Genomic DNA, 23,431 nt, shown 5'->3' on the forward strand with positions numbered 1-23,431 from the left:
CAACATAGTAAAGGCCATATACATAAAACCTACTGCCAACTTCATACTCAATGAGCAAAAAACTAAAAGCATTTCCCTTAAGATCAGGAAGAAGACAACTGCGTCTGCTTTTCCACTCTCATTCAACATAGTACTGGAAGTTAGACACAGCAATAAGACAAGAAGAATAAATAAAACGCATACAAATTGGAAAGGAAGAAATAAAACTGTCATTATTCATAGATACTATGATAGTGAAGATAGAAAATCCTGTAGGCTCCACCAAAACACTACTCAACCTAATAAGTGAATTTGGCAAAGTGGTGTGATAAAATATTCAGAAATTGATGGCATTTTTGTACACCAACAATGAACTATTAGAAAGAGAAGCTCAGAAAAGATCCCATTTACTATAGCAACAAACAAAAAGCCAATAAAGTACCTAGAAATAAATTTAACCAAGGAGGTAAAAAATCTGTACTTGGAAAACTATAGAACACTGAAGAGACAAATTGAGGAAGATACAAATAAATGGAAGCATATACCATGTTCATGGGTTGGAGAAATTAACATCATTAAAATGTCCATGCTACCCAAAGCAGTTTATAGATTCAACACAATTCTGATTAAAATACCAATCACATATTTCACAGATCTAGAATAAATATTCCAAAAATGTATATAGAATCAAAAGACCCCAATTTGCCTCAGTAATCTTGTGAAAGAACAAAAAAGTTGGAGGAATCACACTTCCTTATATCAAAGTATACTAGAAGACCACTGTAGATAAAAGAATCTGTTACTGGCATAGGAACAGACACATAGATGAATAGAACAGAATAGAGAGCCCAGAAACAAACCCATGTCTTTATGGTCAATTAATATTTCACAGAGGGAGACACGAGCATACAATGGAATAAAGACAGTATCTTCAATAAATGGTGTTGAGAGAACTGGGCTGGTACATACAAAAAAAAAAAAAAAACGAAAGAAAGAAACTAGAACACCAACTTACACCATACGCCAGAACAAACTCAAAATGGATAAAAGACAAATGTAAGTTGTGATAACATAAATCTTAGCAGAAAACATAGGCAGTAAAATTTCAGATATCTCACACAGCAATATTTTGTCAATATATCTCCTAGGGCAAGGGAAATAAAGGGGAAAAAATAAACAAATGGGGCTACATCAAATTAAAAAGCTCCTCCATGGCTAAAGAAACCATCATCAAAATGAAAAAAGAAACAACTGTATGGGAGAACATATTTGCCATTGATACATCAGACAAGGGTTTAATCCCCCAAAAATGATAAGAACCCATACTACTTAACACCAGGAAGACAAACAATCCAATTTAAAAAATGGGTGAAGGACCTGAATAGACACCTCCTGAATAGCAGCTACCTGAATAGCAGCTAACTAAAAATTTCAGAATCTAGATTTGTGTGCAGTGCCCACCATTATACTGGTAAATATGGTAATGACACTGATTTTGACTGTTCAGGCCGGTTGAGATAGCTTAAAAAGAAGGGGGAGGCCGTGTAATACTAGATAATTTTGGTTTTAAAAGCAGTGTTTGAATATTTAGTTTTTTAATGTTTAGATTATTATTTAATTAGACACAAAATAATTACCTTGCTGTTATTCCCATTATTCTTGGAACTGATGCCAAAAACCACAGTAGATGAATTAGATGCGTTATGATGTCTGCATTAAAAAAAATTCCTTACACAGATCTTACCTTGAGATCAAGTACAGGGAGAGTCATGCTCACTGTGTTCTGTTAGGGAGAGTTTAGCGGTGCTATCTTGAATATAACTTCACTTGACAATCAAAATGGTTTGGTTCCTAGCATTACTGAATACAGACTCATAAAGTTACAAAAGGCAATAGAGCCAATCATAAGTAGGTTTCTGTTTTTTCTTGAGTGGGTGTTAGGAGTAAATGAAAATAAAAACATTTATGGAGTGCATACCCTATATCAAATACTATTTTAAGTGATTCATGTTTTAGTTCCTTCAACCTTCACAATAAACTATTTTTAGGTGTGTGAGGAAGGGATTTAGGGACTCCAAAGCTAGAACAGGGAAGAGGAAAGTTGCCAGTTTTTCTTCCTCTGCCCAATCTCGCCATCATAGCTAAGTCACTCCCATAGTCCCAGTGGGGCTGAGCTACTTCATTACCAAAGCATGTTTTGATGCAGCAACAGTTTTGATTAAATATCCAAATTAAACAAAGAAAAACTATGTTTCTTTACTTGCGATTTTTCCCTCTCAGTTCCAAGGGAAAGGTCAGAGTAGGCGAGCAGAAGGGCCATGTTTATATTAGGCAGCCCTCTCATTTCACTCCAGACCATTATGAATGCCCAGCGCCAGCTGAATCCATCACCAAGTCGAGACAAGAGAGGGCTCAAGAATAGAAAGACCAGAAGTCTAAAAGACAACACAAATTTTAAAAAGTTGTTCTTTTTATAGAAATTTCTTTCCATTTCATCCTATTCTATTCCTTCTAATCTATTCTTTGTGGTATTGCCAACTCTCAGGGAAGTGAGCCTTCTTTCACCCACTGTTGGCATAGCATCGGAGGAAGGCAGCGGCCATCCCATAGAGAGACACGCCAAGAGAGCCATTAAACCTTCTTTGCTTCTTCCTACTGGGTGAGTACTAGGAAAAGTCCATGTCACCTTTGTGTGATATGTCTTTAGGCAAAAAAGAAAATGTTAGAGATGTTTTATAGATATATATTCTATTCTTGGATCCCAAAAAGAAATTTTTAAAAACCTAATGAATAAGAAGTAAGGAAAAAAGTTCTCCCTTTCTTTTTCTTTGTAGACTTAAGTATTACTAAGTCTGTACAATATTGATCAACTTGTTTCCATTCTTCTTTCAGTTACATATCAGTTCTATATTTTATGCTAACTGTGTCTGATCATTTGGGACTAACTTTCATGTACGTGGCACTAGCTGACTTGATGTTGACTTCCGGCTGATCTTCCTAGAGGGGGGAAGTGTAAAAGGTTGACAGTTTGAGTGATGGGGATGAAAGAAATGTCAGACTCCAGTTTGGTGTTTTTTTCTCTCTATGTCATCTCCTTTTCACGTACATGGATAGGCTCTTTCCTGCTTCTTTACATTGGAAAAGGGATTACAGAAATTATTTGAGCAAAAAAGGCATGTACAAAGAGGACTTCCTTATGATTTTAAAAGCTATTTCCAACCATGACTAGTAGAAAATTATGTGTTACACAATATTAAGCAAACAAAGGAAGATATTTTAAAAGAATTATGATAGGTGTTTAACGTCATGAGCCTTCACAGATAAAGAAAAGCCACTGGATGAAATGCACCAAATGTTAATAGCAGTTCCCTCTAGGTAGTAACATTGTAAGAATTTTTTTCCTTTTTTCTAATTTTCAAAAATTTTATAAAGGTCTTACATTGCTTTGAAATGTTAACTAAAAGGGAATAAAACAAACAAATAAACACCTTAGCACTAATTTGCTGATGATTTCTTGGAAAGTTTAAGAATCAAATTTTCATTGTAAGGAATGAAACATTTTTATTATTTAAAAGAATATCTTCAGGTTTATTCAGCATCTTATAAATAAAAAACTTTAAATGACATTCTTACCTTAAAACAATAAGTGTGAAGTAGATATTTAATGAATAGTATATATCTGAAAATGATATGTATAAATATGTATGTGCAGGAATTAGAAGTCCAATGAAAGTAAACACCATAAGAAAAGCCACAAATGATAGACAATTCCAGAATCTGCATTTTCAGAAAAAATAATAAATATAGTTAATTATGGTTAATTGACATATTTATTGCAAGGCTCATGTATGAGTGAGGCATTGTGTTAGTCACTATCAAGAAAGTAAAGATGAATAACGTGTTTATCAACACTCAAGGGACTTATATAATTTCACTAGGGAGAAAGGAGCCCTAAGGCAAATAAACAAACAATTCCAAAGCAATTTTCGCACTGATTGTAAATCAGTGTCTTTCATTTTGGATTGCCTTTGAAAGACAGATTTAGGTTATAGTTCTGCTATTTTGTCGAGACTCCTTCAGGCATCACAATTCACAAAGCCCAAAAATACTGACTGTGAAATCTTTGTATCAATAGGAAGAACTAAAATCATTGATCTTGAAGAGGGATACTGAACTGCTAGTCTGATTTACATAGTGAGAGAATTAAGCCTTTGCCTAAAATTTAGAAAGCACTTAAAAGATATGAATGACTCTTTTATTCACATGAATGCCCCTTGTAGCTTCTCCGTTTGGGATTTGTGAGCGTGTGTTTATTCAAGTGCTCCAGAGCCCAGGAAAACTCTATATCATTCCCAAAGCTCATGTTCTCATCAGCTGCATGCAAAGCAGTTGAAAAAGCACACTCAAAGAAGGCAGCTGGACCTGCATTCAGTTACGAAGGAAGCCTTCAGAATCCCTTCCCATAGATACAGTTGAATATTAGTGTAACATTTTAAGTTATTTCTACAACAATGGCCCAGTTAGTTCTGCATAACTGCTAGCATAATGGGCTTCCATCGTATTTGATGTGAAACTTAGTGAAGTGCTCCAGAATCCTATAAGATCTATACTTTTAAGCTTCTGACTTCTGAATTTATTCTATCTTCTATAACGTTCTTCCAAACTCCAAAAATTATTGATTGTGTTCAAGGCCTCTGTTAACATATGTGTTGCCATTGTGTTATTTCGGCCAAGTCGGAGCATGACAGAAAACACCCTTATTTTAGGATGACATGGATTCTGTACATCCCTTAGTTTGGTGTCCTTGAGCACACTGATACATTTCTACTAAAGGTAAGTCTTGCTTTTAGTTTAGCAATACTTTCTTTTATAACACTGCTAATCCTCTTCAAACACCCTAGCTTGACCTTTCAATTGCTTTGCATGGTATCTCTTTATGGTCTTAAAATATTGGCCTTCTAATATTTTAGTATCAGTGCCATGCTGAGCCTTACTAGAGCCCGAGGCAAAAAGACTATTAGTAATATTGATCTCATGTTAAATTTTTTTATATTTTGAGCATGGATTTTTTTTGCATTACTTTCCCCCAAAATATTGCATTAAAACATTATTTATCTTGATTACTGAGTTTTTTGGCATCCTCTAAATTGCGTGCCTGAAGTGAGTGCCTCACTTGCGTTAGCTTAATCCTTGCCTTGTGTAGTGGATTTCACTGGAAATTACTGAGTATATGGTGAAGGAATTCGTGGGGGAATAGAGCCAACATGAACTCATGGTGAACTTACAATTTTGCTTAAAGTTAGAGAAATAGAAAACACAGGCAAGAGAGTTTTTAGGAAGTGGTTTTTTTTTTAATTTTAATTTTTTATTGTTATTCAATTACAGTTGTGTGCCTTTTCTCCCCATCCCTCCACCCCACCCCAGCCAAACCCCCCTCCCTCCCCCACCTCCACCCTCCCCCTTGATTTTGTCTGTGTGTCCTTTATAGTAGTTCCTGTAATCCCCTCTCCTCACTGTCCCCTCCCCACTCCCCCCTGTCCATTGTTAGATTCAGTATGGAATTTCCTCAGAAAACTAAAAATGGAACTGCCCTTTGACCCAGCAATTCCACTGCTGGCATTATACCCTAAGAACCCTGAAACACCAATCCAAAAGAACCTGTGCACCCCAATGTTCATAGCAGCACAATTTACAATAGGAAGTGGTTTTAGCTGGGTAGTCCAATCAGTATCTTACTTTGAACATGTAGATGTAGATGTAGTTACTATGACAATATTATGGCTTCTAATGTATGAAATAAAGTGAACATATGCTAGCAACTCACTCGAGAAGTAGTGCTTCAACTCCTGGTTTAAAACTTGTAGAATTTAAAAAAAGTCCCATAATAGCCAGCGTAAAGATTCCAGACATCCCTACTAGTTCACCTATTTTTAAAAAGAAATAAAGTTTTATTTTTACCAGGAATGTAAACATCTTGATAGTACAGAGAGGCCACCCAACTTGGTTTCAACTGGATAATATTGCAAATTACTACCACCACCCGTCATCCTTCTTCCTCCTCAGACACACCCACTCGTGTAGTAAAGTCTATGCAGGACATCCTTATATCGTTTTGGCTTCAGATCATTGACAACAATACTCTTCATGGGCTTCAGTGAGGCTAGAGCATCCTTTATAGGTCTAATTTTTTCAGAGGGGCTCTGGTTGAATGAAAAGGAAGTGAGCTGATAAGTTCTTTATAGACTAGCCTACTTCATACGCTTTCTCCTTGGCAGACAGTAGGAGATACAAATATTTGACTCCGTGACAGGTCTAAGGAAGTTGCGTCAGTAGAAACCCAATATGAATCTACTTCCCCAGGTTAATTTTGTTTTGATGCATGTACGATGGGGGACTGAAAAACCTAAAGTACTGTGGCATATTCCTATGTATCCACAGAGGTAGATAGAAAATCTCATAGAACGGTGACCTACATAATATAATTTGTCCTGTGAGCTCTCCTTGTGCCCATCTTCAGTAGAATTTACTAAGAACCAGAAGTTCTGGTATACTTAAGAGGAGGTTGAGGAGATCACAAAGAAGGGAACTCCAGAAATTTTTAGAAATCATAAGGAGATCTTTGGGGTTTTATAGGCTAAAATGGGGGATTTAATATAATTGGATCAAGACCTTTGAGGTGAATGGAGTGCCCAGTGAACACTCACGGCAGCATACATCCAACATACATATACTTAAATGAAGTAACGTAAAAAGTTACGATGGGATTATACAGTAACACCATTCTGTCATGGGCTTCTTCTTTTAACTTAATGTTTAGCAGCATTGTCCTAGTTAATAAAAATACCAATTTTTGTTTTAATGCTGAAGAATACTGTGGCTCTGTGATATTTATCACACGGCCACATTTATCAAATTGCCATATGTGTGCCTTCTGTTTCTTTGGTTTACTTTGTATTCCTTTGTTATAACAGTTGATTTTAATTACTGTAGCTTATTAATTGTTTAATTCTTATATAGCAGGGAAAGTTCTCCACTTAAAAAAATTGTTTTGCCTATTCTCACATTAATATTTCCAGGTAAACTTTTAAAATTGTTTTGTGAAATTTCAAAACCAAAACTGTTTTTGTTGTTGCTTGATTCAGATTCTGATGCATTTTAGTTTGATTAGAGCAGTATTGTCCTTAATTTTACAGGTGGAAAATTGTAAGTTTTATATTCTTTATTTTAGTCCTGACTAGAAATGGTACCTAACCCAGAAACTAACACAGTCATAAAAGCAGCAGGAATTGTGGACACAGGTTCTTTAAGTTAATTGAGTTAATGACTAATTACCTTAACTAGTCATTGTAACTTGATAGGTAATGGTAAGATTTGGAAAGTATTTATGATACCTACCTTGAAGATACTAGAAATGTAAATATTAAGCCAGGCCAGAGTGAAAGTCCTTTCACATTAGATTTATATTCACTCTGTATCTTGTTTTCATAAATTTTTGTTCCTTAAGTTTTCTTTCTAAAATGTTTTTTTGAGATATTTTGACTCAATGTTTATTGTTTCCTTGGGTATAACTCCTAATATTGAGGTTATGCTTGTTTACTAAATGATGTTAGAGGAAATTATATTTGCTGGAATATATTTTCATAGGAATTATACATACACAATCAGAGTAGTATATGATAAAGTACTTGTACTGACTGATCACTTCCTGTCTTTTCAATTATTAACTTGATCCTGTAACCTCAGTAGATTACAATTGTCTCTAACTCACTGATTAATTAGGAAACTTCAAGATCCTACATTCTGCATTTTTCCCCTCAGACTTGAAAATAATGAATTCTGTTATAATAGCACTTGTAAAAATAAGCTTTTTTTCTGTCACAACTTATGCAAATTTTATACCTCTCAGTAAAATTTTTAAATTTTCTATTTAGGTACAAACTTCTTGACAGGTTTATTCCATGATATTTTATAACTTTGTGCCAATGTAAAGAGAATCAAATTTTTATTATATTTTCTAAATAATTACTGCTGACTTATAAGGGATACCCCTGATTTTTAAAATATTAACTCTATATATCAAGCCATTAAAAAGCATCGCTGGCTGAGTTTATTAATTCTCTTGATATTTCTATGTAATCTAAAATGTGACTAATGTAACCATTTCTCTTTCAAAATATGTATAAATTTTGTTCTTCTTTTTTCTTACTGTATTAGCTAGAACTTCTGAACTACTTTAAATCTTGGATATGGGAATAAGCAACATTGTCTTATCTTAAATGTAATGAAAATACATAACATAAATTGTTAATGAGGTTTTATCACATATGCCAACTTCAAATCATTGGTAGAGCTATCTGAAGAGCTAGGTTGAATGCGATTCTGCGGCTGTATCAGGAAATGGTGATATGGCTAATTATTAATTATCTGCCGTACTTCCATGAAAAGGAAGTTGTGCTAAATGGACTAATAACAGATATTCTAGTATGTAGCCTTACTTGACCTGTTACTTCTATTTTCTTTTCTTTTTGATCTTAGAGTTACCAAGAAAAGTATATTTAATTTCAGGAAGTTAGAATGACTATTTTTTAAGACCTTCCTTCTCCAGTCAGTATTTACTTGCATTGTGGTTGAGCAATATTTAAAATTTTATTGAAATGTTCTTGAAGTATAGTTTATTTCTGTAAAAGGTCTACAGGTATTTGTGAAGGATATGCATTTTATTTTAGAAAGGAGAACTCTTTACATATCTTATAAACTACATGTTTAAGTTTTTGTTTGAATCTTTTCATAGCATAATAATTTTTGGATGATTAGTTTGAAATTATCTTGGAAAGTGATGCCAAAATATCTCATAATTATGATTTTGTCAAATTCTTTTGTCTTTAATAATGGTATTTGGCATATTGTTTTCTGCTATATAGATACAAATACTTTATCTCTTTTGATAGTTTATTCTAACCAAAAGGTTACTTTCATATGGGTTATTTTTTTAAACTACCATAGTTGCCATGTATAATAAGTACTTTTTTGCCCAAATTTTTGAGGGAAAAATAAGGATGTGCATTATACGTGGGTAGTACCTGAAATACCTTGTATCTGTCCTTGTGTTTTGTGATTATTTGTTACCTAAAATTTCTTGTACCATAATATGTTCAAAAATAAATGTTAAAATTCCTTTATAATACAAAAAAACCCCAAGTAGCTAAATATAAATAAATAAAAATTGAATTAAAAAATTAAAGTGAAAGATTTTTTTCCTGAAAGTTTGGGCCAAAAATGAGGGTGCACATTATATGTGGCAAGATACATACCTTTTGCCAGGTGTTTTATTTTCAATTTTTATCTTTGATATCTTTATTTTGAATTTTTCTGTCATTTAATTTTAAGAATAAACCTCTCACTTACAAATAAAAAAGATGAGGTACAGAATTGAAAAGCTGAGACTTATATGATTGATATCATCACCGAAAACAGTCGACATCCACAGCTGAATCAGTTTTGAACTAAGAATTCCAACCAAGAAACTTGCTCCATAATATGACAATATTTGATTTATGATGTCCTCATATGCTGCGAGAAAGGGGAGAAAATAAAAAATAGTTAATAAACTTAATTTTAAGTGATGCTCTGCGTCAACTTTTTGTCATATCTTTTAAAGAAATACCTAATTCATATCCTTTGGGGTAGATGTAGGGTATTTTCGTATTCTTAAAATAAAATGTTCTTTTCAAATTCTGAAAGCCACATTTAAGTTTATAAAATGCAGTCTGTTTAGTGTAAGAGCTTCTTACAGTCCCTATAGGGTAAATGGAGGCAGTCTGGCTCCCTCACCCAGGTGTCTGGGGAACTAAGGGAAGCAGTTTTCCTGCAACCTTGAATGGGCCCGATAAGTAATGTTCTCACAGCCTTGAGACTGGGTCTGATAAACGGTCCCCATGACACAAAATGGGCTCGCTTGCACAGAATCATGCTATTTTATATATTTTTTTGGCTTTTTGCTGGCTGTGTTTGTCTTTAGTACTTAACAGGTAGGGACTTCTCATTAGAGAGACACACAGCTTGCAGCATGGGTGGCTCCCCCAACCCTGAATAAAGGCACGTCAAGCATCCCCACGGCTCCATGCATTTTCTTCCATCTCCCCAAATCTAGAGTGGACTTGCCAGGCCTTGACCAGCTGCAACACAGTCCCCATTAAGGAACGTATATTCATTCAGTGCCAGATAGTATAATAAATTTTGGAGATAAAGTAATGAACAATAAGTAGAAAGTCTCTGAATTCATGTCACTTATATTCTAGATCTCACATAAGACATAGAGGATATACAGAAAAAGGGATACCTCTGGGCCTCAGCTGAGTGAATCTCCTGTATTTTCCTGGCCTGCCCACCAACTGGTTCCTTTTTGTTGAGCATTCCATGCTTTCCAATTTTTCCCCTGATAAATAATGCTGCAGTGCATATTTCTGTACATAGTTTTTATGATTACTTTCTTAGTTTCCAGAAGTACAGTTAATCACTAAGACAGTTGTTTGATATGGTTATATTTTGCCAAATTGCTTTCTATAGTCATTATGATGCCCTTTCCTGGAAAACAGGAAGCCTAAGTCTTTGATAGATTCTCTTGCGGGAATCAGGTGTGCCAGTGGGTGAGAACGTCATTCCTACCTTTATAGTATGAGGAACAGAGGGACAGAGTTTGAATCACAGATGAGAGTGGGTCCTGGGGTCAGGAAAACGTGAAGGGTCAACTCCAACAGAATAGGAGGAGAGCAAAAGCAAAACCAAAACAAAGAATGGCCAGCAGAAAACAGTAACAGCGACCATGACAAAAAAACAAGGCTAAAACTGGAGGTAAATCCTAGAACTGTGCTCGGAGCTGACAAAGTGAAGGAGAAAGAATCCTTTTATGAATCCTTATCTATAAACATCCACTACCGGGGAGGGCACTGTTAAAGAGTACAGAGGCGATGTAGAATCCTTCTTGCCTGTCATTCCACGGCTGGAAAGGAGCCCTGGTCTCTACACTTGCTGAGCAGAAAGATTTAACGTCTGTATGGACAGTGTGACCATGGGAGGAGAGTTTTGTGAATGGCCCTCTAGGTCACATCTATTCTAGGCACAAATTTAGCCATGTTGATAATTTTGGGAATCCGGCACCTCCTGTACCTGAAACACGGAAGGCTGACTCGTTTCCCAAGGATGCAGGGAACTGGAGTCAGAAGACCCAGTGTGAAAATTACTGTCTCCTTTAAGAAAGGAAAATAGCTTTTAATCAGTAAAATGTTTGCTGGACGGATTTATTGTATCAGGCCAGGAAAAGTCTCAAAGCATATTTATTATTTCTTACAATATCCTTGAACTTGTAACACTCAAGTTGCAAAAGGTAAGTATTCTGGGTGCAATAACTTTTCTTAATTTTTCCCTTTTATGAAATGTGCTAACTTTAAAAATAAAGCAACTGTTCAAATGAGTTGTAAAAATGATTATCATGAAAATCATTAATTCACAATTGTGGCAATAAATAACAATGAAATTTGAGTAAAGTTTAGCAAGTTTTTTTCTTTCTTAAGGGAAAATTTTCTTTCAAAATTATTAGAAGTTCAGAGAAAGTCCTAAAGGCTTAAATAAAGGCTAAGAAAATAAGTTCACTGGTCACTATAGCAGAGTTTTTATTATTATAGTTGTTCTATTATATTTTAACAGGGAGATTGCTTACAATTTTTACTTCTCTGAAACTTAAACACAAAATTGTGTTCCATTGATTATTATGAAAATTATGAGGCAAGCTCTATGAAAGCAAAAGCTATTATGTTTATGGCTAAATCATCAAGGTTTAAAATAGGAACCATCACACAGGCCATATCAATAAGTAATTGTTAGATAAAATTCATTTTTATTTTTTCCTTTGCAGTGAATATAATATCAAGAAATTTCTCTTGATTAGACTGTAAATGCCATCTGTGATATGGTTCCCTGAAATTCTATGGTCAATATTTACTATCTTAAATGAGGCCTGGTAGAATACTGAAGCAGGTTTACAGGCCGGGTATATATCCTTCTGACTATTACACAAGACTGTACTTCTTTGCATTTTCCAAGAGTAGTCCTTGAGCTTTTAAGATGCCTCTGAATTTAGATATCTCTTTGTTGCAGTTATATTCAGGAACGCATTATCTGCAGGAAGTTTTATGGTGAAAGCCCCTCCTGATTACTACATTTTTTTCACCTTCCTTTTCACTTTTGGAAGAGGTTGTATGTGTGTGGTGGTTTGGTTTTCTCACACATCACAGATAATATATATGGAACATTTAAAGAGTATGTACCCCCCTGAGCTAAATTGGGGTTCTAGGCTCACCACAGATGTTCCAAGTTGCCATGGCCTGGGTAAACTAATTGGATACAGGGCAAAGCTAAAGATGAATACTTCTTATGCTCTAGTAGGATAATTGTCCACCATCTGGACCACCTCCTTTGAGAGAGCATTGATTATGAATATGTAAGGCATGATGAGTCAAAATAGAGGTAACCAGGGTCCCTTGCTGCCCAACAATAAAGCACTTTTCAAGAACAGAGAAAACAATGATAGCTAAAACTTTTTCTTGAGTGTTTGGAAAAGTAATTCAGCTTATACTTGATTGCGGGGGATGGGGGTAGTAGAAAAATTTTACTTCAACATAATAGATTGGTTGGCACCATACAGGTGTCCTGAGGTACTAGAATGTGGTGTGGAAGCACCAACTAAACACTCTTTTTTCAGGGGTTAAGGAGGTAGAATGAGATGATGCAGAAGGCCATAGAGCACAGAAGTCATCCAGTGAGTGGAATGGCTATACTTCAGCAGTTTTCTCCAGAAGAATGTAATCATTGTTTTTCCAAAATCAGTGCAAATGGCAACACAGTAAACAAGGTAAATAACTTCTCAGTAGTATTATGAAAATATTTGACTTTATGTACACCCTTAAAGGGTCCTATGGATTCCCTCCCCCCAACCCAGACACTACACTCTAAAACCACCATTCAAGAAGAGTAGGGGGGTTTAATCAGGCACATAAGATACCTTTGGAAGTTCTGGTAAGGCTGAATTTCTTACCCTGAGTGACAATTACACATGTATGATATTTTTTTAATACATACACATATACACAGGATAAAGGAAAAAAATACTTATGGCTCAGGGCTATATGAATGTGATAAATGAGTTCATGGGCACTTCGCAATTTCTCTGCTTACAAGTACTGCTTGCAGGCCTTGTAGATGGCCATGTGACTCACACTTTCGCCTTGGGCCGACAGCTTCCCAGGTTGCCTGCGGGGAGATAGTCCCAGAGGCTGCCTCCTCTCATGGTTGGTGAATGCATTCTCTGCCTGGCTTACCTCCTAATTTCATCTTCAACACATCAACAACATCTCTCCTTTTTGTTTTCAAATATAATGATTCAGCCTAGGTCTGTGGAGCAATGCTGCTTTTACAAGCATCCTCATAAAAGTCCTAACTCAGACACACAACAATATCACAACTAATATTAAATGAGAGATGTGTTTTGTAAACACAGGTAGTGCTTTTTAAAAAGTAAATCACTGTATTAATACTCACAATTATGCTTGTACAACTATAACTTGTGGTAAGATATTACAAAATCAATGTTGGTTTTTAGAAAATAGAAGATTCTTTTAAGAAATTAAGAGGAACAAATAATTCCTTACCTAAGGTATGGTTTGCATATTTCAGGTTGGAGTTAATATCCACAATACTATTAAACATAATAAAAGACATTATAGAGGTCATCAGACTTTCTCCATTAATTAAATTAATTAAACCTCTAGAAAAACCTGTAGAAGGGAAAATATTTTAGCTGAAAAAACCTTCATTAATATTAAAGAATAAAATTTTATTAGCAAGTAGAAGAATATTCTTAGCTACAGATGTATATCACATACTTTTCCTACATACTTCAATAAAGTCATGTGTGAAAATTCCCTTCAAGAAAATTTAATTATATATTAAATGTAAGTTAAGTCTAGAAAGCATAATTAGGTACCTAATTAACTGCACTTGATTATGGTTTCCATAATTGAGATAATAAACTCTCATTCTTTGTTTCAAAGCAGATAAAAATATAAAATCTATTATTTTTTAATTCAGTAATTTGGCTTACATAAATACATACATCATGTATTTACAGCAAGATCAAAAACAATGAAAGGATAAAATAAATTTATAAAACAAGACTTTATAACTCTGTATCTAAGTGAAGGATTAAGGCAATTTTCCAGATACTATCTCTATAGTAGAAATTGTCTCATTTTCCCATATATTCCTTTTAATGATTTTAGAAACCAAGCTTCATGAATAAAGAGCACCCTGATATTACCTACTTTGATACTAATTTTCTTTCATTTATGACAATATTCTAAGTTTAGATAGCCATTGTCATTTTTCTCTGCTATTAAATGTGCCATGGAGGCAAAACTATAACTTTAAGCATCTTTGATGGTTTGCTAAATTCCCATAGGAAGGAAATGTTACTGTATGGTAAAAACCTTCTTGTGAACCTTCCATTCTATAGCTGTGATCACAACCCAGTACAGTAAGTATGCTATTGGAAGTGAAGAAAAACAAGGCAGTCTATTCTTGTGGGAGCTCATCCGGCTTGATGGTCCACTTCTTTACCTACCCCTGCACCTATGCCCTTGGCTGTTAAGACTTGACAGTTTCTGTCACTGAAGAGATCAGTGTATTTTATTATGAAACTTAATGCAAGCAGAGACTTCTGCCACCATCATGGCAACATTTCCTGACTACCTTACTAGGGAAATGAAGCAGCATGGATCCTCCTAGTTGAGGACACCCTAAGATCACTCAGTGTCCAGATGACCCTCCAGCCAACTGTGGATTTATTAGTGAGCCTAGCCAAGATCAGCAGAGCCCAGCCTGTACCATTAGAACTTCCAGACTTACGAGAAATAGTACATTATTGTTGTTTTAAGCCACTGTGTATTGGCCCTGACTGGTGTGGCTCAGTGAGTTGGACGTTATCCCGTAAAGCATAAGGTTGCTGCTTCGATTCCTGGTCAGGGTGCATCCCTGGGCTGCAGGCCAGGTCCCAGGTTGGGGACTTTCAAGAGACAATCAATCAATGTTTCTCTCACACGTTGATCTTTCTCTTCCTCTCTTTTTCTCCTTTACCCTCTCTCTAAAATAAAATAAAATCTAAAAAAAAAACCCACTGTGATTTGGAGTTCTTACTCAGAAAAACCTGATACTGTTTATAATTATTTCACTTTAGAAAATAGATCTATAATAAAATGTGAATATTTGGAAATAAATAATAGGGTTGGGGGCATAAGAGGATTCAATAGACCATAAAAAGCTCAAGACAATGTAAACGTACTGTACTCATAGGTCTAGGCAGATTTTCTTTCTTCTTTTTTGAGAACAAAGTTAAAAAATATAAAAATCTTGCTTTGAAAACTCAGGCAAAAATACTTTATTTTTTAAAAAATACAAAGTGAGGAGAAAAACAAAGATCCAAAAGTAATGACAAGAGGGCCAAAATTTACATGAATAACCTTGCAAATTAATCCAAAGAAGTTATTTAAATTCAAGAAGATCAGGCCAGGAGATCAGTGGAATACTAACTAGATTACCAGATGATAAAGTTAAGGGCAGTATGGAATGTTCACGAGTAGTGTAGAACTCCTCTGAATCTGAGTAGAAAAGAGGCTGGCACTAGCAGAGTCCCACAGAGGCAAAGTTAGGTAATAGATGCTGGTACTTCCTTCTTCCAAAGTTACCTCACAATTTTAATCTCCTTGTTCTGAAGGCTTGGTTTTCCTTTATTCATATAGATATACTTGATGCTTTTCCCCCACTCTGTTTCTACCCGTGTACATGCATGTGCATGTGTGACTGCATACACACACATGTGTGTGCCATATGATAATTCTACTTTAAGACGAGTGTTCTAGTTCTCACTATTAAAAAGTGACTGGGGGAAAACAAATTAGGTTATTATTTTTCTTGAATGGGGCTTTCAGATTTTCAACTGGTTGTATTGATTTGGCATTTTATTTTTAAATATGTATACTTTTTCTCCTAAAATAGTACACACTGAAACACTCATGATTAGTGAATTTATTGTTTTGTACTTTTCAGGCTTTTGGTTTTAGTGGTGGCCCAACTCCAAAGGCATTTTTCTTTTTTCTTTTTTTTTTTTTTTGCAAATGGCATTATCTTAATGACAGTGTTTTCAAAGGAAAAGAAGAATGGGGCAATAAAATGTCACCACAATGTATGTGCCCTATTGTAAAGCCCCCCCGAACTGTTCTGTTGGTTCGAAGTAGAAGCATGTCAACAGTCAAGGATTCTAAATAGCCCACTGCTCTATTCCATAACTGAATGTAAGACTTTAAAACATATATACTAAGTAAGCCCATCACTGGCATTTCATTCTGTTCGAAGCATCACCACCCAAATTTCAATGCTCAGTCCCAGTGCACCAGTACCCCACTTCACACTGTGAAAAGCTACAGTGAACAAAAGATCTTAAAAATAGAAAAGTTAAATATAGAATATGACATTTTAAATATAGGAAAAAAGAAAATACACCTACCAAGGTCTCTTATAGCAGCTACAGTCAGCATGGGATCTGAACTCACAAGGATAGCAGAAAATAATAACCATGGGATTCTTTTCAAATTTAATTTATCCACAGATGCCAGATACCAAAGAATTAAGATATAATTGATAAAATATCCAGGAATTGTAATTAAAAGTATCTGAAAAGTATTTTTACAGTAAGAAAAATTAGATTGACTTTGTATTTCATTTTTAAAATCAGTTAATCAGGATTACTGGAGATAAACAATCACACTCAATCCATCAAGGGAAATTGTAAGTTATCTTATTTAACAGCTATGTGTTTGCAACTCTGGAAATAAAGGGCATATATTGCAATGAGATCCCTAGGACCTAATAAGTATCATACCATAATTAAAAACCACATTTTTAATTGTCTTGATAAGGCTATTAAATATAGATATGTATTGTCAGGTATACACATACATACCATTTATATATATGCATTTCACTATGCATAAAAACGGAGACATAGCTCATAACATAAAAAAATACACAAATATAAAAAGAAGTGACAAAAAAGAAAAAGAAAGAAAAAATATGGTAACAGAAACAATGTAGGGAAATAGCAGAGGCCTGTAGAAATGATGGGAAGAAAACTTGGTTATTTTAGGACTGAAACCCTCCCTACCTTCTGCCTTCCCACCATTGCCTTCTACATTCTCTGGTTGTACTTGTGGTGGCTATTTACCAATTTTATTCTCAAATGAACTTAGGAAAATGTGGTCATTGTGCCTAAAATTATGTATAACAATTTACAACTACACTCACATGCTCACTGAAGTATCATTTACAATACCCAAGACATGGAAGTAACCGTAAGTGTCCATCAGTGGATGAATGGATAAAGAAAATGGGATACACACACACACAATGCAGTATTATTTAGTCTTAAAAAATATCTTGCCATTTGCAACAATATGGATAGACCTTTAGGGCATTATGCTAAGTGAAATAAATCAGACAAAGGAAGACAAATACCACGTGAACTAACTAGTATGTGGAATCTAAAAAGGAAAAAAACACCGCTGAACTCATAGATACAGAGAACAGATTGATGATTGTCAGAGGCTGAGGCTGGGGTTTGGGTGAAATGGGTGAAGTGGTCAAAAGGTACAAACTTCCAGTTATAAAATAAATAAATCATGGAGATGGAATATACAGTATGGTGGCTAGAGTTAACACTGCCATATTGTATATTTGAATATCAATTAGATTTATTTTGATGGTCTTTTTAAAATATGTACAAATATCAAATAATTATGTTGTATACCTGAAACTAATATAATGTTACATGTCAATCATCTCAATTAAAAATAATAAAATAAAAAAGAGTAATTATAAGGATTTCATAATAATGTTGGGAAATGCCCTTATTGCCTTCTGACTATTTAGCTGTTTCCCTTGTACAGACACACCCATACAGAATGAATTGGGGAATCAGCACTGGACTCTGACTCAGAAGGCCCGGGTGCAGGTGCTAGTGCAGAGTGATTTTGGTTAAGTCCCTTGATTATACATCACTAACCCAGTCTTACAAGTAGCAAAACAATAATAGAGTACTCGTGTGGTGCTACTGAGAGGTGTTCTCCTGTGGATAAAGCTTGATGACAGCACCAGGATGGTGAAAGAAAATCAAGGCCCTGTACATTAGATACCTCTAGGGTGGATGAGTTCTCATTTTGAAGGTTTTAGTGGTCTGGACTGTTGTATTACTGACTCGTATTTGAAGAACCAAATTAAAATGAGGCTCTGCAACAAGAAGATAGCAAGTCAGGAAGCTCAAATCCTTGTTCTTCCACGACATAGCTGTTGCTGATACCTCAGTAAATCACGGGGTACATTCTTTGCGAAAGTGGCTGCAGTAATTCTGCTTCCTGCAGTCACACCATTGGGTTGTTATCTCCCACTCTGACTTTGGGTCAGTCATGAGATTCACTTTGACTAAAAGCAGTAAGAGCAAGCATGATGCAAGGAGAAACTTAGGTAACACTGTCAAATTTGAGCTTTCCCTCTCCTGCTGTTGTCTGAGACTGCATTGCCAAGTGAAGAACCCTGAAATAACCTTCTATCAGGGGTGTCCAACCTGCAGGCCACATGTAGCCCAGGATGGCTACGAATTCAGCCCAACACAAAAATCGTAAATTTACTTAAAACATTATGAGATTTTTTTTGTGATTCTGTATTGCAGTATATTTAATGTGTGGCCCAAGACAACTCTTCTTCTTCCAGTGTAGCTGAGAGATGCCAAAAGGTTGGACACCCCTGTTAGATGATGAGATATATGTGTCACAGTGACCCTATTGCCTAAAGCTAACACTAACAGTACCAACCAGCAGACGCAGGTGCGGTGCCTTCTAGACATCTAGCTCAGCCTGCTGCTTCAGCTGGCCTCCAGAGCTGAACAGATGCAGGAGACAGCTTGGCAGAGATCGCCAGAACCAGCTCAAACTACTTTTATATCTCTATTCTTTTCAATTACATTATTTGGTCATTTGTCTGACCTCCATTTTTCTGGACTCAGTTCAAGTGTATTGTACATTGTTTTAACAGTTTCGCTTCTAATGTTTTGCTTACTTTGAAAGTAATTCACCTCTGTTTAAGATCTGAAGTATTTTTCCCTCAAGGTCTTTCTTTGATGAGGTCAAAAGCTCACATGATTAGAAAAAAATCATACTAGTTTATAAATGAGAGTTATAGTTGTTTCTGTAAATATTCTCCTCTGTATTTTTCTTCTACATGTGGGTGTCAGGAGTTTTAGAAGGCAACTATTTAAAATGAATTTTATAAATAATTTTTTGTACTGGACCTAATATATTTCATAATAACTCTCTTATAGCATGTAAGAGTTAAAATTATAACTGGAATTAAGTTCTACCACTCATTATTTTCAGAATTACTTTTTTCCTGCATAATTTTTTCCCTGAGTCTTCAGTATACTAGACATATGCCAAGATATGGTTTATTCACTAAAATATAAAGTTGAATTACTTCTCTCATATCTCATACTTATTCCCATCTTCTTTATTTTCTAATTGGAGCAAAATCTTAAAAAATGTGAACATGGATAAAATATAGTAGTTCATGAGTGAATGATATTATTGAAAAAGAATAGTTTTTACCTGCCAAAATAACTTGTGGAGCATGTAAACATCCATGTCAAATGCAACATTAAAGATAATCACTGGTGTAAATAAATCAAAAAAAAGATCTTGATCCATCCATTGTATGGCATCTGAATATTTTTGGACCTAATAATATAAAAATATGTCATATTCTCATTTATCCATACTTCTATTAGCATAGAATACATGCTAGGCACTCTTACCTGTAGCAAAAGAGAAAAATATCATCATAATGTAATAAGTGCTAAAGTTTTAACTGTTTGATTTTTATAATTTTCCATCAGATTATCACCAAATACAGTGGAAAGATAATGTACATACCTATGTTCATTTTATTTTTTAAAGAAAATATAGAATCAATAGGAAGTATATCACATGGACACTAGAGAATATCTAGGAGATTTTCAGGCATAGAAGAGCTGATTCTATGCATATGGGAGCTGATTCTCCACAGTCTCTTGTGCTCCCTGTCTTGTGAGTAGAGGCACTGACTGCTTTTCTTCCAGACTACCTTTCCAAGAATACTTGAATGACTAACAATTTTTTTGTTTGTTTATTTTCTTAGAAAGAATATTTTACCTTTTTGTGTGGTGTAAGTTAGTGATCAAGTTTCATTTTTTTGCACATAGCTGTCCAGCTCTCCCAAAACCATTTGTTGAAGAGGCTATTTTTACTCCATTTTATGCTTCTTGCTCCTTCATCAAATATTAATTGACTGTAGAGACTTGGGTTTATTTCTGGGCTCTCTATTCTGTTCCATTGGTCTATGTGCCTGTTCTTATGCCAGTGCCAGGCTGTTTTGATTATAGGGACCTTGTAACACAGTTTGATATCAGGTATTGTGATCTCTCCTACTTTGGTCTTCTTTCTCAAAATTGCTGCAGCTATTCAGGGTCATTTATGGTTCCATATAAATTTTTGAAATGTTTGTTCTATATCTGTGAAATGTGCCATTGGTACTTTAATAGGGATTGTGTTGAATCTATAAATTGCTTTGGTAGCCATCAGAGAGATGCAAATTAAAATCACAATGAGATACCACTTCACGCCAATGAGAATGGCCATCATAAACAAAGCAACAAATCAACAAACAACAAGTGTTGGAGAGGTTATGGAGAAAAGGGGGCCCTAGTGCACTGTAGGTGGGATTGCAGACTGGTGCAGCCACTGTGGAAAACAGTATAGAATTTCCTCAGAAAACTAAAATTAGAACTGCCTTTTGACCCAGCAATTCCACTGCTGGGATTATATCCTAAGAACCCTGAAACACCAATCCAAAAGAACCTATGCACCCCAATGTTCATAGTAGCATAATTTACAATAGCCAAGTGCTGGAAACAGCCTAATTGCCCATCAGTAAATGAATGGATTGAAAAACTTTGGTACATTTACACAATGGAATTCTATGCAGCAGAAAGAAAGAAGGAGCTCCTAACCTTTGCAACAGCATGGATGGAACTGGAAAGCATTATGCTAAGTGAAATAAGCCAGGTGGTGAGGGACAAATACCATATGATCTCACCTGTAAGTGGAGCTTAATCAACCAACCAAACAAGCAAGCAAAATAGAACCAGAGACACTGAAATTAAGAAAAATCTGACAGTAACCAGAGGGATGTGGGAGGGGATAATGGGGGAGAAGGGGACATGTATGGGTTTTCAGGAACTACTATAAAGGACACATGGACAAAACCAAGGGCAGGGGGTAGAAGCAGGGGAGGGAGGTAGGGATGGTTTAGGTGGAGGGGGAGTGGTGGGGATAAATGCAGACAACTGTACTTGAACAATAAAATAATTTTCTTTAAAAGAAAGAATATTTTACCTAATGTAGATATGTATATTTTGATTACAAAAGCTGTATGTATAGACAGTAGGAAATTTGTAAGATATGGAAAATACAAAGTGGAAGTAAAAATGATCCCATCAGCAAAAATAACTACATGTTTTCCAGTTTCTTGTGTTTATATATATACATTTAGAAATTTGTCTATTATGAATGCAAAATTAGTATGATATTCTTTATTTTTAATTATATTTGTGATTTTTTATTTTTTTAATTATATTTTATTTTTATGCTATTATGGTTGTCTCAATTATTTCCTCTTTTCCCCTCTCCACCCAACTCCTCCCCACACCCTCAGGCAATCCCCACACTGTGGTCTATGTCCATGGGTCATGCATTTATGTTCTATGGCTACTCTATTCCCTATGCTGTCCTTTACATCCCCATGACTATTTTGTAACTACCAATTTGTACTTCTTAATTCCTTTACCTTTTTCTCCCATCCTCCACTATCCCTCTTCCCTTAAACAACCATCAAAATGTTCTCTGTATCTATGATTCTTTTCTAGTTCTGCTTGTTTACTTTGTTTTTTACATTCAATTATTGATAGATATGTATTTATTTCTATTTTATTGTACATAGTTTTGATCTTCTTTTTCTTCTTCTTAAAGAAGATCCTTTAACGTTTCATATAAGATTGGTTTGGTGGTGATAAACTCTTTTTGCTTTTTCTTGTCTGGGAAGCTCTTTATCTGTCCTTGGAATCTAAATGATACCTTTGCTGGGAAGAGTAATCTTGGTTGTTGGGCCTTTCTTTTCATCATTTTGAATATTTCTTGCTAATTCTTTCTAGTTTACAATGATTCTTTTGAGAAATTAGCTTATAATCTTATAGGAGCTCCCTTGTAGGTAACTAACTGCTTTTCTCTTGCTGCTTTTGAGATTCTCTCTTTGTATTGTCCTTTGTCTTTTAATTATGATATATGTCTTGGAGTGGACCTGTTTGGGTTCATCTTGTTTGAAACTCTCTGTACTTCCTGGACATGTATATCTATTTTCTTCACCAAATTAGGGAAGTTTTCTGTCATTCTTTTTCAAATAGATTTCCAATGTCTTACTCTTTCTCTTCTGCTTCTGGCATTCCCATGATGCAAATGCTGGTTTGCTTGAAGTTGTCCCAGAACCTGCTTACACTATGAAGATAGTTTTTTGCTTTCTTATGTTCCAAATCACTGATTTGATTCTCAGCTTCATCCACTCTACTGTTGATTCCCTGTAAATTGTTCATTATTTCAATTAGTGTATCCTTCATTTCTGAATGGATCTTTTTTATGCTGTTGAGGTCTTCACTAAGTTCCTTGAGCATCCTCATAACCAGTGTTTTGAACTCTGCATCTGATAGATTGCTTATCTCCATTTTGTTTAGTTCTTTTTCTGGAGTTTTGATCTGTTTTTTCATTTGGACCATGATTCATTGACTTCTTACTTTGGCAGTTTACCTGTGATTGTTTCTGTATGTTAGGTAGAGCTACTACATCTCCCAGGCTTGATAGAGTGGCCTAATGTAGTAGGTGTCCTGTAGGGTTCAGTGGCACAGCTTCCCCTATTATCCAAGCTGGGTACTCCAGGTACACCAGCTGTGGACTGTGTATACCTCTCGTCATAGATGAGTCTTGATTGCTGTTGGCATGTCAAAGGTCAGCAATCACCTGTGTTCTGTCCTGGGTCACACAACATAAGCTACAAAGTGATCTGCAGATGATTACTACTTGTGCTGGGCTTGGAGGTGCCCAGGTGAGGCCAAACTGTGAACCAAGGCCAGCTGCTGCTAGTGCCAGGCCTGATGCCACTTAGCAAGAGGTACAGGGTTCACTGAAGCCAGATGCTTCTTGTCTGAATTTAGGAA

The 23,431-nt window shown here is 35.3% G+C and overlaps 1 protein-coding gene across 1 annotated transcript in view; it reads right to left on the reverse strand.

Annotated features, from left to right (window-relative positions):
* The window catches only part of SLC9C1 (solute carrier family 9 member C1), a 100,902-nt gene that overhangs the window by 66,776 nt on the left and 10,695 nt on the right, over positions 1–23,431 (reverse strand). Inside the window, exons 5-11 of the mRNA XM_045185789.2 lie at positions 19,740–19,868; positions 16,592–16,757; positions 13,683–13,808; positions 9,385–9,549; positions 5,804–5,903; positions 3,613–3,756; positions 2,240–2,414 (exon numbers count right to left, since the gene is read on the reverse strand). Of these exons, the coding sequence (XP_045041724.2) occupies positions 2,240–2,414; positions 3,613–3,756; positions 5,804–5,903; positions 9,385–9,549; positions 13,683–13,808; positions 16,592–16,757; positions 19,740–19,868 (1,005 nt within the window). The remainder of the gene's footprint in view (positions 1–2,239; positions 2,415–3,612; positions 3,757–5,803; positions 5,904–9,384; positions 9,550–13,682; positions 13,809–16,591; positions 16,758–19,739; positions 19,869–23,431) is intronic.

This window comes from Desmodus rotundus, chromosome 2, assembly GCF_022682495.2.
Source record: "Desmodus rotundus isolate HL8 chromosome 2, HLdesRot8A.1, whole genome shotgun sequence".
In the NCBI taxonomy this organism is placed as follows: domain Eukaryota; kingdom Metazoa; phylum Chordata; class Mammalia; order Chiroptera; family Phyllostomidae; genus Desmodus; species Desmodus rotundus.